Consider the following 17,721-nt stretch of genomic DNA (forward strand, 5'->3'; position numbering starts at 1 on the left):
CACTACAGGTGGACCTCTGGCAGCCCAACAGTGCGTCTTTCATCGGAGAGGGCAGCACTGTGGATATTCACACAGGGAGGAACATCTCCAGTGCCTTCAAGACCTACCTTAGGAGGGCCAACCTTCACTATGAGTAAGTTTTACTCTGGAGTTTCTTTTTTATTGGAGGTGTTTCCTAATTAACCCCACATATCTGAAATAGCAGGGAAGGAGCACATCTGTTTTCCAAGGCCTGTTTTTTTTGGAGAAGTGTCTGTTCTACCCGTGCAGATGTGATTAACACATACAGAGCCTGTGTGTGTTATTTTAATAACATTCTTTCATGCTCCACTCCATAAATCCTGCAAATGCTTAACAGACAACAGAAAGAAACTTTGGTGTGTATTAAAAACAAAACAGCAGCAAGAGAGGCTGAGATTAGCTGTTTTCACCCTCCGGCAATCTTACGGTTGCATCAGCAGTTGTAAATTACTTTTTTATTATTCTACATAATTATTCATGGCTGTTGATGCTAACATACTGTGCAAGTCAGCCTTCTGTTTTAAAAAAGGCAGATGAATGACATAGAAATAGAGCTTTGGCGTCTGTATCATTTCATGAACTTTGCACCTTGGCAGAAATTTTTTAAAAAGTTGTTGCATGTTTTCCATCTGGATCTGTATGACAATGAAGTCTAACATTGCCTTGCCTGATTTCCAATATCCCTAACTTGTCTTTCCTGTTTCTGTGACTTACTGTACATAACTTTTTCAGTCACACTTAGGGTTGCAAAGTTACACTTTATAAAAAAAGCCATCTGTGTATATACAGTATATATAATATGTAAGCGTATATACAGTATAAGTATAGAGAACATAAGAAACTTTTTACTTGTAACTGCAACAGATTTGCAGTTGCAATCAGGAAGATGGCAAAAACATTAAAGTCAATGCACTGACATTTAGTGAAACAAAGGTAAATTGATTTTGATGATTAACATTTTTTATCAACAGGGATGATCAACAGGCCCTGTGAAAATTACAGGCCAATAGTGTGTGGCCACTTTTAGAAACAATACAGCTGATTAATAAGAAATATAAGGGTCAGGGATACAGTTCAGGCTGTGGTAAAGATGATGATTTTCTCACTAACATGCAATTAGTCTACAGCACTGGTTGATTATGATCTCTTTTGTTAGTCATTACTTTTATAAATGGAATTTGCAACCCCTAATCTGAGGTGTTAGCAACATTTCCATATTAACCCTTTGAATTAATTACAGTGTACATCAATGTGAGATATCTGGAAGTAACAACACACAAGACAAGACACAAGGGCTATATTATAGTTCTTTTTTACTTACTCAGTTCTTTGCAGAACAAGTCTTTTCTATTTTAATGGGGGTTAGAACATAACTTATTTTTGTTGCAAATTGTCCCAAAATACAATACAGTATCTGTGTTATCTGTTTGTTGTGTTTTCACTTCAGTTACTTCATCTTATCAGTTAAAATCAAGTCACATATATGAAACAACAAAATGGTATCTAAAGTGTAATTTAAAATCGATAATACAATAAGTTCCATTTGAGGCATTTCAGCCTGAAAGGCAGACCAAAGTGGATAAGTGACCTGTTCAGAGTAAAAGAAGTTCTATTGCCAAACATGATAAAGCAATAGCTATCTTTGGTTTATATCTTAATTTCTGTGCTCTAAGATAATACATCACCTGTGCTCTCCAGGCCCAGGTAAGCTAGAGACAGCCCCAGCTGCTCCTCATGTTGTGTGGAAGTGTGGGCACTGTTTTTGGACAGGGCTTTCTGAGCTGTTTTGGATGAGAGATTTCAGTTTAGTAAAGGATGGCCTGCCTAGTGAGCAGAACTCTAACCTGACCTTAATTTGAAAGGAGAAGACTGAGCGGGCGATGATAAGGCAAAATGTCCCCTTAAAGTCTTTGCTTTTAGTGCTAAGTGTGTCTCATGTCTTGTATAGGGTTCTTATCGCAAACCTCCAGAAGGAAATTGAAAAACAGACTGGGTATCGTTCCTCCAGAAAACGAAGATCAGAAATGGGGTATGATTATGAGGCGTACCACTCTTTAGAAGAGGTATGTACATCAGCAGATGCCTTTATCTGCCGACTGTTCAAACTAAAAGCTCATATCTGTAAGCCACCAGCATGAGGCAATACCACATAACAGCTGTAGAATTGAAAAGGGACCAATTTCTCAGCACAACTGTGATTCCAATTATAATGCAAATATAGTTACATACTGTATGTATCTCACAAACAAAGACCTAATAAAAACATTGTTCTTTTATGCCCAGTATCATCAAAATACAGTAAATGCCCTGAGGAAACAATTTGTGCATGGAAATAATAACTCTAGTACCTGTTCTGGCAAGACAAAATGTTACTGCTTTCATTTATAACTTAAGAGTGATTTACAGACTGGAATTTACAAATACTATATACTGCTGTACGAGCGAACACATTTTAAGACACCTTTAAATTATCGTAAATATTGCATGTGGAACAGACATAATGGGTCTTCTGACAGTGGAAGAGTCTGGAGTGGAGGAAAGTTTATGTGAAAACAATATTGCTTCAGTGCCAACAGACACATCACAACATTATAATCAAAACCCATGGAGACCAATAGGATGTGTGAAGTGATTTGTTATGGTAGTGGAGTTATTAATATAAAATGTGCCATAACAAATTATGCTGAGTGATTAAACTTTGCCATTTCCAAATCTTATTTAAGCACCATTGCATTGTAAATCTTTAACAAAAGCACCCTCAAATGGAAGGTTGTTGCCCAACTTATTGTGTTTACAAAAAGTAGTGCTGGTACTATTTACCATTTCTGTGTCATGGAATGTATACACTGCCAAAAACCTTCTCAACATACTTATTGCTTCTTTGATGTTTGTAGGTGTATTTGACATCCTGAATGAAGAACTGATATGGCACTATATTTATTCACATTCCTCTGATCAAAATTGGATCCAAGGAGAAAGTTTTTTGGCAAAGCTTCAGAAGGACATACCTAAAGCTTCCCCTTCTGAGAGCAGAACTCTGGCATTACCATTGAATGGAGTATTTATTTGATCAGAGTTGATATAACATCTTAGTGTAGACGTTACTTTAAAAACTACTTGCAGTTACCTTTTAGCAGTATAAGATGTAATGCCAAATATAATTAGTTGTTCATCATGGGTATATTTTAAAATTGTACACACTTATTTTATATCAAGGTTCTGGTGCCCTCTAGTGATACTGTACTAGTAATGTTCTGTTAGTATGATCTTCAGCAGTGAAGAGACTCTTATCAAGTTAGAAATTAATAATCCTTACACTTATTTAAGCACTTTACAGGTAATGGGGACTCTCCTCCACCACCACCTAGATGATGCAACAGCAGCCATAGTGCGCCAGTACACTCACCACAAACCAGCTCTCAGTGAGAAGGAGAGCAGAGTGATAAAGCCAGTTCAGAGATGGGGATTATTAGGAGGCCATGATCAGTAAAGCCCAGAGGGAAATTTGGCCAAGATGCTAGGGTCACACCCCTACTCATTTTGAGAAAGGCGCTGGGATTTTTATTGACTACAGACAGTCCAGACCTTGGTTTTACATCTCATGCGGCTTTTTACAGTATAGTGTCCCCATCACTATACTGGGACATTAAAATCCACACAGACTGCAGGGTGAGCGCCCCCCACTGGCCATACTAACACCACTTCCAGCAGCAACTTAAGCTTTCTAGGTACTGCCCAGGCTCACACCTGCTTTGCTTCAGTGGGTTCCCAGTTCTGAGTTGCGCAATGATATACTGCAGCCACTGGCTAAAAACACTTAAAAACACTTATTGTTTGTGTTCTCCTTCAATAGAATGGATAGAAGCGGTAGTTCTTATAGTGCATCCAGATCACTCTTGTAAAAATGGAGATCTTCAGAACCACCGCATGACGCTTGTCATAAATGATGTGTGTGAGGTTGGCCATCCTGAGCTTAAAGAAGAAAGTCACTGTTTCGCCATCACAGGCCGTATTTGTCTCTTTCTTTTGCAGATTCAGAGCTGGATGCATGAAATGAACAGAACACATCCGCACTTCGTCACTCTGTTCTCCATTGGCCGGTCTTTCGAAGGAAGGCCTCTTTATGTCCTTCAGGTGAGAGTTACCAATTAGAAGTGTTGCGCTGTGTATAGAACGCGGCCTGCTCCTAACTAACCGGGATCCTTGCTTCTGTCAGCTAGGAAAGAGAACTCGCCGTGACAAGAAAGCTGTGTGGATTGACTGTGGCGTTCATGCCAGGGAGTGGATCAGTCCAGCATTTTGCCAGTGGTTTGTGAAAGAAGTAGGTGCCCTGATTTTAAGCTGTTGCCTCAATACTGGTGCATGTCATTGTTAGATATTAAATGATTTCTAGGTAGTATACTTCATATTTATCATCTACGCATACAGTATGCAACATGTTCAGCTCTCCTTGATTTCAGAGATCACTTCTGTCACTACCTAAGAGCAGGAGCCCTGTTCACATCTAGAAAGAGCTCTGGCTATTTCCTGATACTGGAATTGATATACAGTGCCATGTTAAAGTATTCGGACTCTTGCACAGTTCTTAAAACTTGACAGTTTGAAATAGTAATTTGGATTTGAACTAGTTCCATGCTGAAAAGAGAAAGAACCAACGTTTCGGCTGTGGAGCCTTCTCCATGTGTAATTTGTATGTGTTATACACACCACCACACATTGAAATAAGAAAAAAACACAACAAAGTAACTAATGAAAGAAAAATTGAAAGCTTAAGCATTCAAGCCTTTCATGTAGCAAACCTAAAATTGCCTTAACGAGCCACACAATCAGTTGAGTGATGTCTGTCTGTGTGAAATAATAGTGGTTCACATGGTTTCAGAATAAATCCACCTGTGTCTGTAAAGTCCTTCAGTCAGATAGTGAATTTGAAGCAACGATTAAACCACAAAGATTTCAAATCAACTCAAGGATGAAGTTAGAGAAATGCACAGATCAGTAGCAGATTATAAAACCTATTCAAGGTAAAGCCAGTAACTGAGAAGGTGACGTCGCCCAGACAATCTCTTGAGCAGGCTGTCCCTGCACACTGAGCAGCTGGGCAGAGGGGAAATGGTTAGGGAGGTCTCTGTGAAGCCAGTGGTGACTTTGAAAGTGTTACAGAGTGTTACAGTGGCTGAGATGGGAGAAGATGTCAGTCAACAATATCCTGCTCAGTCCACGAAAGGGACATGTTTGGAACTGAGAAAGAAAATCTCAGAACCCACATGAGGTTTGCAGCACGTCAGTAGAGCTGCACATTTTTTAGAAAACTGTTTTGTGGTCAGACAAGACAAAATTTATTTTTGGTCAAAATACTAAGCATTACAACTGACTGAGTGCATCACTCAGTCAGCACTATCCCTACTGTCAAGTCTAGTACTGGCAGCATCATGTTACAGTTCTGCTCCCCATCAGCAAAGACTGTCAAGTTTGACAGGACTGGTGGCAAAATAGATGGGGCTTTATCTTTGACCAAAGCCAGTGAGCAAAGATGGTAGAAACATACCCAAACAGACTTTATTAATAGTACTAGTAATAAATTAATAATAATAATAATAATAATAATAATAATAATAATAATAATAATAATAATAATCAAGTAATAATTACTAGTACTAGTAAAGTTGCTTCCACCAAATAGATTTCACAGGTCTGAAAAATATCCAAGCAAAATATTTATTTTTTTCTCTGTAGTTTTTGCTGACATTTGCTGTGTAACCTTTCTTACCCCTAGAAGACTTTAGTTTGCGCCTTAAGGCTTTGATTAAAATATTACATTGAATCATGTGCATGGATCATTTTGCAAGTTCACACAATGGGACACCATAGGAAGGGTGTGAATAATTTTGCCAGGCATGGTGCGTACTTTGCTTGAAAACTGTTGTTTTTCATCTTTTCAGTTACATTGACATACATGTTGTAAATAACCTAGATTTTGTGGTGGCTTTAGTCAAGAGTTTTAGTGTAATACACAAAAGATTCCACTATGTGGCATAACACTGATGCTTTAAAGACAGATTAACCTAGACCTCAGCCTGATTAGAGGTGCTGTATTACTTCAGGTAAATCCTCTTTCTGTAATCCTATTCTTCAGCACCACGTAGCGTGGGGCTTAAAGAATGCTTTGCAAAAAAGGAAATCTGACTTTGTGGTTTGAGAACTCGGGCAGGTTCATGTAAATTCCGTCTCTATTCTTGTTCTTAGCAAAGGACTGCTACAGTCTAAATGTACATGAGACATTCAGAGCATAAACCAAACCCCATTCAGAGGACAGTCAGCAGTTCATTCATCATTGCAGTTATCTTTTAGGAAATAGAGGTAAGCTGCGGATTACAAAGTAGAGTATAAGCTTTCCGCAACACAGGAACAGCCTCTTTAATATTAGAAAAGTTATGCAGGCCTGCTAAGTTGTCCTGCTGGTCTGAGCCCAGTTATACTGTAAATACCAGTAGTGTGGATAGAGGTAATTTATGATAACCCAGTTTAGGACATTTCACAGTTCAGGACTTTTTTTCTGCTGCATCTAATCTGAGGCTAACTTGCTTTTTAATATTCTTTTTAATTATCTCTTTACAAAAATAATGCAAAAAATCACAGAATGTCCAAAGCTGTACAACACGGTATGCCATGCATGTATCTTTACTTTATAATGCATGGTTACATTGAAAGAGGCTGCGAAAAAGGGCAATTGTGTGATTATTTGATTACCAGATCAGTCTGTGACTGTTAGGGATGACTGGAAATACTAAGCATAAATTTGTTTGTAAATAAAAATTGAAATTGTACATCCGGGTATCCTTATATTATTCTCTTGATATGGAATCACAAATTGTCCCTCATGCTGGTTGATGTACTGTATGTGACCCTCATTTCAGCAAGGAGACAGATCAGACCGATACGCTTCTCATTCGCACTATGAGCTGCACAGACTAGTTGGGATCGCCCACAAACCCCAATGGTCACTACAGAGTGGCAGATGAAGGACACTCAGGCAAATAATGTATACAGTATGTGCTGCTTTGGAATCCCAGATTAAGTTGCCTAATGACATAGGGGTCACCCTGAACTCTTCATGGTGCAGTTACTGTACCTGTTGAGCCACTCATGAACCCTCAGGTCTTCTGATAACTGCTGAGCTCTACCATGCCACCTTCCCAGGCAGCCTCTGTTATCAATGTGGTATCTTGATTAAATGAAATGGTAACAATAATAAAACCTAGTGCTTCAGCCCAGTCAATACAGATGCAGTCTCATCTCTTGTGTCCTTGGCTGTGCTTAGTGCTGTGGCAAGATGGACATCTTTTCTACCCCTGCCTGTGGCTATCCAGTGTAATTTCTTCTGTTCATCAACAATACTGGTCATAAAGACAACCATCGTTATTGCTGTAATTTTATTGTAGGCATTACAGTCGTATCACTATGACCCTGTGATGAGAAGACTGATGAATAACTTGTACTTCTACGTGATGCCTGTCTTCAATGTTGATGGCTATCACTTCAGTTGGACAAAGGTAATCGTTTTTCCTTCACTTGAAACGTAATGCAGAAAAACTGATTTGGGCCAAATTGGACAAAAAGTCCGTTTTGTACTATTTTATTAAAACACAACGGGTTTATTTACCGTAGTTCCCTAAGATTTTGTACACCTTTGCTGTGTTTGCTTGAGTGTTACCAAAGCAATTGTGATCTTTCTCACGCTTTTCTTGTCTGGTATTTTAGGATCGGTTGTGGCGTAAAACGAGATCTAGAAATGCCAAATATCACTGTCACGGGGTCGACGCTAACAGGAACTGGAAAGTAAAGTGGTGTGGTAAGTCTGCAACATGTTCTTTCTTTTGCGCTTGTCGTGTCAGAGCGAACGCCGGTGATCGGTCCCGCATACACACGCAGGACAGCACACCTCCCTGTGCTGTTAAAACAAGCCCCAGAGGGCGGTTAATTCACCTGTTATTTCATTATTAGTTCCAGTTTTCTTTAAATACGTCCCTCGCCCTTCACTCAGGGCTCTGTTATGAGGTGAGCTACTGCGCTTTGTATCCCTTTGGACGCCGCTCCACACAGAAAGGCACCCGGAGTTGGAGCTGAACCCAGGGCAGTAGAGTGCAAATCACCATGACATCTTGTTGATCTCCTGCCCTAAACATCATCTGAAACAGCTAAACCCTACAGGATTCTGTTGACGTAATTCATGGCCCTTCTTTGTATCAGAAAGTCTGTTCCCGTTTTCAGTCTGACTCATTCGTACTTTAATTCAAGGTTCAGAAATCAATTTGCGTTGCTTCTTTTGCCTGCTTAATTAGTATAAGCCTAAAGAGTAAATATTTTAGCCTTATTATCCCCCCTTTGATGTGTTTGAAGAGTAAGATTTGTTGTCACTCTGTGATTGCTATGCCATCCCTAAAAATGATTCATTTTATCTGTTGAATTTTAAAAAGTATGATTGAATAGAGGCAAATGTTTTGTTTAGTGGAGAATACAGTGTAAATAATTGAACACTGATTTTAACCGCAGAAGAGTGAACTCTTCTTTTAGAGTTCTAAACTGTTCTGAACTTTATTTCTTACTGTTAAGCCCTTAGAGAAGCCACTTAGAGGACCACAGCTCTCCGTGAAGCAAACTTTTACCTTTTTTGGATGAATTTCATCACCTCATGATCAAAGTAATTAATTTTCTCTCAGTGGCAGACACAGTATTGTAACATCTGTATTCTATACACAGTGTTCTTCTCAGTAGGTCTCATGTGCTGCTGTCAGCTGTCCAGATTCTACAGCTCCCACTGCTCCAGATCCCTGAAGTTGTTGGTTTAAATCTAATTACTTAAAATGTTTATCCGTGTGTCTTAGGGGATCTGCCTGAGCACTACTGTAAACCACAGACTCCTCATTTAGCTCTAATTAGCAAAATGGTTATGATTAAAAATCATACAAACTGTATTTCAGCTCCATGCTCATTTTCACAGGACCTAGTTTCAAAACCAGGACTAACCATTGTAGAAAGAAAATATTTGTTAGGTGTTTTTGTGAGCATAGTAAACTACTGTATGCTTACAAAAACATATTTTTTTGTCACGATGACACGTATGTCACGAAAAGTAATGCCTTCAGGTTTCTTCTGATTTTGACATCTAAATTAATGTAATGAAATTACTTATTCAGTAAGTTCTCAATAAATAGTCTCATAGATTTATCATACTTTAATGTTTGTATGCCTAATGCAGTAGTAGGTGGAGGGCAGAGAAAAACTTTGCAATTACCAGTACAATTACCTATGTTTTTCTGATTGGATACAATTCTGGGTGAAGCCTCACATATCTGTTGAAAACTATGCTGTTGATATGATGACATACAATTAACAGGTTCTTTGTGTAACTGAAGTATAAAACACAATTCCACATCATGTCTCTGTAGGAGAATTAATCTGCTCTATATGTGGTCTTTATGCTTCAAAGACAAAATCTAAGGTATGTCATATTGTGCAAAATCACCATTTTGCATGAATAAAGGAAACTGGCTTTCAGAGCACATTCCGTAAGAGTCTGAAATAAAAGACAGCTTCTGTAATCCGTGTGATAGAAGGAAAAAACAGCATTCTGTATGATGAACCTCTTGTGCAGCTGGTAGCATACATGAGGAGTGACTAAAATAACTGCAAGGTCCTTTTCATCAAAGACCTGAGGACCTCGGCTCACACTGGTGAAGGGAAAAACATAATTAAAAGAGATTTCAAATTATATATTTGAAGATGTTTTTAAAAGCACAGTAATTTAAAATCCCTGCAGCACATGACATATTAATTATTAAGGCCTAACTTATATTGTAAATGTCATTTATACTTCTATTTTCTAAAGCACTTTATTCAACACATAATGTTATGCGGGAGCCTGTTCTGGAAACAGGCCAGCAACAGACTTAGGGTGGGACACACACACACACACACACACACACACACACACACACACACACACACACACACACACACACACCCACCCAACAGGGCCAGTTTTCCCAGAAGCCAGTTGACCTACCTGTATGTATTTGGACTGTGGGAGGAAACCAGAGCACCTGGCAGAAACCCATATGAACATGGGGACAACAACTCCATGCAGACAGCACACCAGGATTTCGTGAATGTTACAGTTCTTTGAACAAATAGCAGCAATTATTGATGTATACAAAGTGGATGTGGCACACTTAGATTTTTAAAAAATGCTTCTACTACTGTATGTATAAAATTAATTCTTAAATTACAAATGGCAGGCAACTGAGAAATATGTGGGTTTGAGAACTGGTTAATGGATAGAGAAAACATTGTATGAGCAAAGGATGAATGCTCAAAATATGCGATGTAATTTAGTGGAGTGTCACAGGGATCTGTACTTGGACCACTGCTCTTCCTTAGTTATATCAGTGATCTAGAATCTAGTATAATTAATAAACAAGTCAAATTTGTAGACAAAGCCAAAACAGGAGAAGGGGGCTATTGAGCGTATAGTCCCTCCAGTAAACTCTTATCACGGAGTTTTGCTGAAACCAGCTCTTAAATTATTTAACTGATAATTAGCAGGAAACCAGGAAGCCACATGTTGAGTAGCCCTGCTGTAGAAGCTGCAAAAGGAATTTAAGAAGACTGACACAAATGTTAATGTAGGCATACATTAAGATACCTGCAGGCAAAAACATAAACTACCGTATAAATCTTAGGTGAGATTGGAGAAGCTACTCATGAACAGAGCTTAGGCATTTAAATTGACTCATCGTCTGCTGGACAAGCTGGAGAAGCAATTAAAAGCAAGCAGAATTTTCCAAGATATTCTTTAAAAAGTGTACAAATGATAAAATAAGGATTGTAATGTTAAAACTATGCCATACACTAGAAAGTCCTCATTTAGAATATTGAGTACAGTTGTGATCACAATGTTATAGGAAGGGTATTGTGGCACTACGCGGAGGTGTGTTCAGTGTGGAGGCGGAGCCCTGGATTAAGGGTAACAAGTTGCCTTAGCAACCACAGCTGTTCTGGCTAGTTCTGGCACAGCTGTGAGGCCCTTTAAGATACACTGAACACCTCCTGGAGGGATGAGCACGCCCACACAAGAGGAGACCCTTCCAATGACAGGCCCGGAGGGGATTGTGGGAGAGCACAAGGCCATCGTTTTTTCCTTCGTTTTAGTTTTCTTTTTGCCTGTCCAGACGTGTATCTTCCACCGGAACAGGTTGACTTTTTATTTTTGTTCTGGCCTTCTGACCTTACTTTCCCTGCTCCTCCAGACTGGACTCCAAGCGGTTCTTTTTCCCAGGCTGGCCCCCGTTAGATAGGGTAAGTCCAGCCTGGACGTTGCGGTTTATAGCAGCGCATTTTTCCTTTTTTGGTTTTCGCTAACCTCACACCAGTGCCTTCACCCCCTCAGACGGGGCGTCGACTTTCAGCGGTACTCGCCGCGGCTCCTCCCACGTCCACACTGTTACAGTATTGCTGCTCTGGAAGCCGAGAAGAGCAATCAGATGCATTCTGGGGCTTAAGAATGTTGCATACTGACAGGAGGAAGGAACCGAGCCGGTTTTGTCTTGAACAGACAAGGCTAAGAGGAGACCCGCACCAAGTATTCAGAATCTTCAAAGGCCCTGACAGAACCATCCCAGTGAACTTCAGAATGAACAGTGAAATGCAAACCGAAGGTCCAGGAGGGAAAATGCCACCTACTGTTTCACCACTACTGTAGGAAAGCCAGAAGTCACAGCGCAGCTCACTGAAGTTCTGGAATGAGTATATTCATATGGAAGGTCTTGCTGGAGAGCAAAAGCAGTGATACAGTACACGTGTATCATCTCCTGCTGTGCTTTAAATCATGTTCCAGTGGCTTTTATAATCCAGTTATAGCCTTGTTCAACCTTGTGTGTGGCCATAAATGTCAAGGCAAGCACGGAATATCCTCTGTATTTAACCACAGAGTGTACATGTAAAAGGGAATATACTGTATATGTGGTATAGAAATTTCAGTATCAATCACTGAATGTACAGCTGTCCATAAATATCACATTCATTTTGTCAGCTAATCCAGTCACAGCCAGAGTCAAGCAACAGCTCTGCTGCCTGCTTTTAAGGTAAAGGAATCAAACTCTACACCACTATTTACTGCAGCAACCTGCCCTTCTTTAGAGGTCTCCCATCCCAGTACTGACCAGACCAAATCTTGCTTAGCTTCTGACATGTGAGAATATCAGTCTACAGGGTGGGAGTGTACCACTGCTGTCACAGTGGGATATACTGTATATGCCTTGAATTTGAACCACGATGCTCAAGGGGAAAATCCTAATAGCCCAGTTAATGAAGCTGTCAATAAAGAGATAATTGTGTGGGTTCAAACCAGCTTGTCTTCCACTTCCTCTCCTCTTTGTGACATTTACTCTTTCCTGGTTGAGTGCAGTGGTCCAAGGCTTCCTCATATTCAGGCTTGTTGTCCTTCTCTCTCACAGCTGGCAGAGAGGCAGCCCCAGTGTCTCTTCCTCCGTCCTTAAACATTTCCTTGATCACTTTTACTAAACTGGCACCATCCTAATGTGCCTCTCCCTCCTCTCCGAACTGTCGCGCAGACGAGGGGGCCTCCTCACACCCCTGTGATGACACGTACTGCGGGCCCTTTCCGGAGTCCGAGCCGGAAGTCAAGGCTGCCGCCAACTTCCTGCGCAAACAGAGGAGACGTGTGAAAGCCTACATTTCCATCCATGCCTACGCCCAGATGCTGCTGTATCCCTACTCCTACAAATACGCCACCATTCCCAATTTCAACTGTGTTGTGAGTGCCGCTTATTTCCGTTCTCTTCTTCCGATTGGCCTGATGGAGAACAAAAACAGATCCTTCCTTGTTTAACATAAAAGGACTGGGGGCTCCTGAGGTGCATCCCTGTGATCCGGATGTCGTGAGTTTGTGCCTGGGTCATGTTACGAGCTGACTGGGACTCCCCAGGTGAAGGGCACAGTCAGCAGAGCACTCCTAGGGTAGTGTTGGTATTAGTCTTTGATTGATCTAATTTCTCAGTGAAATAGCACTTCCAATGAATTCCCAGCTGCCTGCAGGCTTCCAGTGACCATTTCCTCCTGTTCACGAAAACCTTCCCATAAGGCATTGGCCATCTGGCTCATACAATACTGTGGGAAAAGATGAACGCCTTGAGATGAGCAGGTTGGAAGAGCCTGACCTGACTCATTATAGGAAAGGAGCCACTGCTGTGAGCTGGGGATTTCAAATTTCAAATTGGAAGTACAAAAAAAAACATTGTGATTGGATGGCACCAATTTTATAGTTTTACGTTGCCATGCCTATTGAACGCATGCTTGTGACATCACCCGAATCAAGTTTTGCCTTAGCTGCATTGCTCCCGAGTGAAATGTGTCAACACTAAACGGATTGGTAAGAAAACGTGTCATTTGTGTTTCAGGAATCTGCAGCCCACAATGCAGTTGCTGCTCTGTACTCTGCGTATGGTGTAAGGTACAGATATGGCCCAGCATCAACCACTTTGTGTAAGTACCTGAAGAATATGAGGAAAGTGGCTGAAGTGGCTACCTTTGAGATATTGATTTCTTTCTATTATCCAAAGTGTAATACATTTTTTACAATTTTGCTTGTAATGTTATGCTCATTGCCATTTCTTCTGGGGTTTTTTTTTTTGCTAATGGCACAAAATCAAAAGCACTATTAGTGATGTTCCCTGAAACGATACTCTGTTACTCCTTTACCTGAAAATTAAAGCAGGAAGCCTGAACACGTCTCTTCAGCAGTTCAGCACACGGTCCTGTGTTCCTCAGTAATCAGCGTACCCCACAGGCTTGTATTTTAGGGCCATCAGAGCAAACAAGTAATTAATAATAATTATAATTGTTTACACTTATATAGCACTTTTCTGGACACTACACTCAAAGCGCTTTACAGGTAATGGGGACTCCCCTCCACCACCACCAATGTGCAGCCCCACCTGGATGATGGTGGGTGCTAAGCAGACAAATCCTGAGCCCAGTCTGTGCAATACTAGGTAGCAATGAATATTGTGTGTGTTTTCAGATGTAAGCTCTGGGAGCTCTATGGACTGGGCCTACAAAAACGGCATCCCCTACGCTTTCGCATTTGAATTGCGAGACACAGGTCATTTTGGATTCCTCCTCCCAGAGTTCCTGATCAATCCCACCTGCACCGAGACCACCCGGGCAGTCAAGGCCATCTCCTCCAGCCTCCTGAAGAAGTGCTCGCGTGCGACAGGGAATATTTTCACTGTTGACTGGACTAACGCATCAGCGTGATGTGAAAAAGACTTCTAAAAATTCCTGACAGGGCATCTCTGAGTCAGGAAATGTTTATATGTATCCGTTGTTTCACTGCGCACATTTTATATCTTAAGATGCATGGAAAAGGATCGAAAGACTAATTTTCTATTTAAAAATATTTAAATCTAAATTGCCTATACATTTTTAAATTTTGAAGATCAATTTTATCCTGACTGTTTTATTTTTTTCTCTGGATTTTGCGAGAGGATTGTGCTGCGAAATCACAAATGGCCAGTACTGTAAAGACATGTCGACTCGTTTTGTTTTCCAAATGAGGGAGAACAAAAATTAAGAGCATTAACTTTAAAATTCAGACATTTTTTTGTTCATTGTAATGACATTTTTTTTATTGTTTTCTATGTAAAAGACTATAGGTGACAGAACATGTGTAATACGGATTAAGAAAGATTAGACATATCTACGAATGGGTTGTGGTATGGTGAAATAGTACAGGTGAATCCTATTTAATTTTTTAGACATGGTTAAGAAAGGTCTGTAAATGAATATACCATTTATGCCATGATGTATATACAAATAATTAGGATGTCAGTTGGAAATAATGTGCTTCAGTCTTTTCTGCTCACATTAGCATTACATTTAGAAACCTTCTGATATCACCAGGCACTGCGGCCAAGCTCCACCAGTGTGAATGAGTTTAATGCAAATCAATAAAGAATAAACAGAGTAAATCAAAAGCTAAAAACGGGATCCTAAATGGTTTCGCAAATCAATTAGGAAAAGTATAAGGGAAGAGAGAGCTTTATAAAATTATTTTAAAAACTAGATTCAGTTAAAGAAAATGAGTACATGAATTACACTCAAGATGAATAGATCTCCAGAGAGCGATATTATGTTAACAGTTGTACTTAAGGAAATGAGATATTAAAAAGAGATTGTAATGGGGGCTAAAATAAAATAATAAAAAGTTATTTTCTTTGAAATAAAAAAAACAAAATGTATTCAGGCCAAGAAAAGAATACTTATAAATTATAAAAGGGGAATAACTGATGTACTAAACAATTATTTCGATTAGGTGTTCACTAAGAAAGAAGTCAACAATACACTTTAAGCAGAGAAAGGAGAATTTTATTGTATTGGTTAGTATTCGCATAGATAAGTGTTTAGAGGCAGTCAAGATTAGTGAATCTCCAAGGACCGATGGCATCTGCTCAAGGAAATTAAAGATGTTATTCAGAAGCCATTGACACACATTTTCTAAGAATCCCTTCAGTCAGTAGTAGTACCCATTGACTGGAGAATAGCTGATGCTAATGTAATGTCCATAAAAAGAACAAGAACACTGAACCAAGTAATTATAGACCAATACGTCTGACTTCTGTTACATGTAAGATTGTGGAAATTATTATAAGAGCCAGACTAGAAGATCACCTGTATAGAAATAATGTCCTAGGAAATAGTCAGCATGGATTTAGAAAGAGTAGGTCTTGCCTGACCAACCTGTGAACACAAGCTCTGTGAACAAACAGTAGCAATAATGGTATATTTAGATTCTAAGAAGGGTTCTCCATGAAAGCTTAAGTCTCAGACTGCAGGTGGTAGGCAATAGGCAGGAAAATGCAAGAGGTTTGGATATAAAATTGAAAACAAAGTACAGATAAGGAGTAAATACTGAAATTGGGATGAAGTCATTAGTGGAGTACATCAAGGATCTGTCCTTGGACCACAGCTCTTCGTCATTTATATCAATGATTTATACATATATAATTTATATCTAGATTCAAAAATAGTTAATAAACTAACTAGTGTGCAGATGAAACCAAATTGGGGGAATCAGCAAACATTGTAGAACTAGAAAATTTAATTTGAAAAAGTGAGATAAAATTTACAGCTGAGCTAACATCCGGCAGTCGATGTTAAATTTATACAAGTGCAGGACTTTGCATGCAGGTAAAAACGTAAACTTCAAATACAAAATGGTAAATGCTGAGCTAGAAGAGGCTACTTATGAAAAGACTATAGGCTATACTGTAGGTAGGCTATATAGTTAAGAGCATAGGATTTGAATAAAAAATGTGATGTTAAAATTGTATGATGCACTTACTGTATAAGGCCTCATTTAAATTACTGTGTAAACTTTTGGTAACCTTGGAAGAGATCCTTGGACCTATTCATTGCTGACTGCCAAATGGGCTAGGAGGGTTGAATGGCTTACTCTCGTTTTTAACCTTTCTTATTTTCTAGTGTTAAAAAGCATAAACTTTCTTTAGTGCATAACTGCTGGCATAAAAATGCCAATTCATATTCCTTGCAAAAACAACAAAAAATATTCACGCAAAAGGGGAAATAAGATCAAAAGCAAAAGACAGAATGCAAACATGAACAACTGGGTCTATGTAAGTTACAATTAATTTTAAAGGCCATAATAAGAAGTCATAATAAAAACCATATTTTTTTGTCTTTCCCTTTGTTTATGTAATTATTACATAAAATATAAAAAAGAAAAATGCCTGTTTTTATATGCAGATTGCAAACGTGTTAAAACCCTCATTTGCAGATTGCTTTGGGATCTAATTAGATATTGCATGTGTGATTCTCAAGAGTTCCAGCAGATTGTGCCAAATGTCATTATGAAGGTAGAAGAGATGAGGTGCTACTGGTTTGACATGGAGAACAAATTTGAAAAAAAACTATTATTTAATTTGTCTTAGTTGAAGACTAGATGTTTCCATTGGTGTCCTCTGGTTAGTGTCCTCTAAACAAGTCCACTGGCTTGAGTTTATCACACTAAAGACTGAAATAGAACCAACAGTCTTGATTTGGAAATGTGCATTAGATGTTAAGAGTACTTTTTCAATTTTCAATTCTCACAGGCCCTCCCAGTATAAGTTTAATTATCTGTGGTTGTAGCATTTTATGAATTTCCCAAAGCACTATAACTTGCTCAGCATGTCACAACGTGTTAATCCTTTTCCCACAGCATCACAGTGCAGCGCACGAATTAGAGTTAAGAACATCGCTGGGCTGTGCATGATTCACATAATGAAAATCACAGTCTATTAAGCTCTGCTGTCCAGAGTTATTATTCAAAGCAAAAGAAAATGTAGATAATTTTTTGAGTGGTTTTTCTAAGAAGCTCAATATCTTAAGCAATCAGAAAGCCAGGCGTCCATTTCAGAGCACCAAATGAAAGTGAAAATAACTCATGTGTTCTGCTGCCCTTCACTAGGCCATTCAGGAAATAATATTTGGGATTTATTGAATGCTACAACATACATTAATAAGAACAGCCCAATTTCAGTTTGACCTTGCCATTGCCTCCGCAAGGTCCATCGTAGCAGTCTTATTCCTTGTGTGCTTTAGTGTGACTGCTGGGTATTTGTC

The 17,721-nt window shown here is 39.3% G+C and overlaps 1 protein-coding gene across 1 annotated transcript in view; it reads left to right on the top strand.

Annotated features, from left to right (window-relative positions):
- cpa6 (carboxypeptidase A6) overlaps positions 1-16,701 on the top strand; it is a 48,126-nt gene extending 31,425 nt beyond the window's left edge. The window contains exons 3-11 of the mRNA XM_088642290.1: positions 9-133; positions 1,970-2,084; positions 4,054-4,155; positions 4,238-4,342; positions 7,461-7,571; positions 7,780-7,870; positions 12,651-12,853; positions 13,497-13,581; positions 14,120-16,701. Coding sequence (XP_088498416.1) covers positions 9-133; positions 1,970-2,084; positions 4,054-4,155; positions 4,238-4,342; positions 7,461-7,571; positions 7,780-7,870; positions 12,651-12,853; positions 13,497-13,581; positions 14,120-14,355 — 1,173 coding nt within the window. The 3' untranslated portion in view covers positions 14,356-16,701. The remainder of the gene's footprint in view (positions 1-8; positions 134-1,969; positions 2,085-4,053; positions 4,156-4,237; positions 4,343-7,460; positions 7,572-7,779; positions 7,871-12,650; positions 12,854-13,496; positions 13,582-14,119) is intronic.
- Positions 16,702-17,721: the final 1,020 nt, after the last annotated feature.

The sequence above is a fragment of the Lepisosteus platostomus genome, chromosome 8 (assembly GCF_059453375.1).
Source record: "Lepisosteus platostomus isolate fLepPlt1 chromosome 8, fLepPlt1.hap1, whole genome shotgun sequence".
In the NCBI taxonomy this organism is placed as follows: domain Eukaryota; kingdom Metazoa; phylum Chordata; class Actinopteri; order Semionotiformes; family Lepisosteidae; genus Lepisosteus; species Lepisosteus platostomus.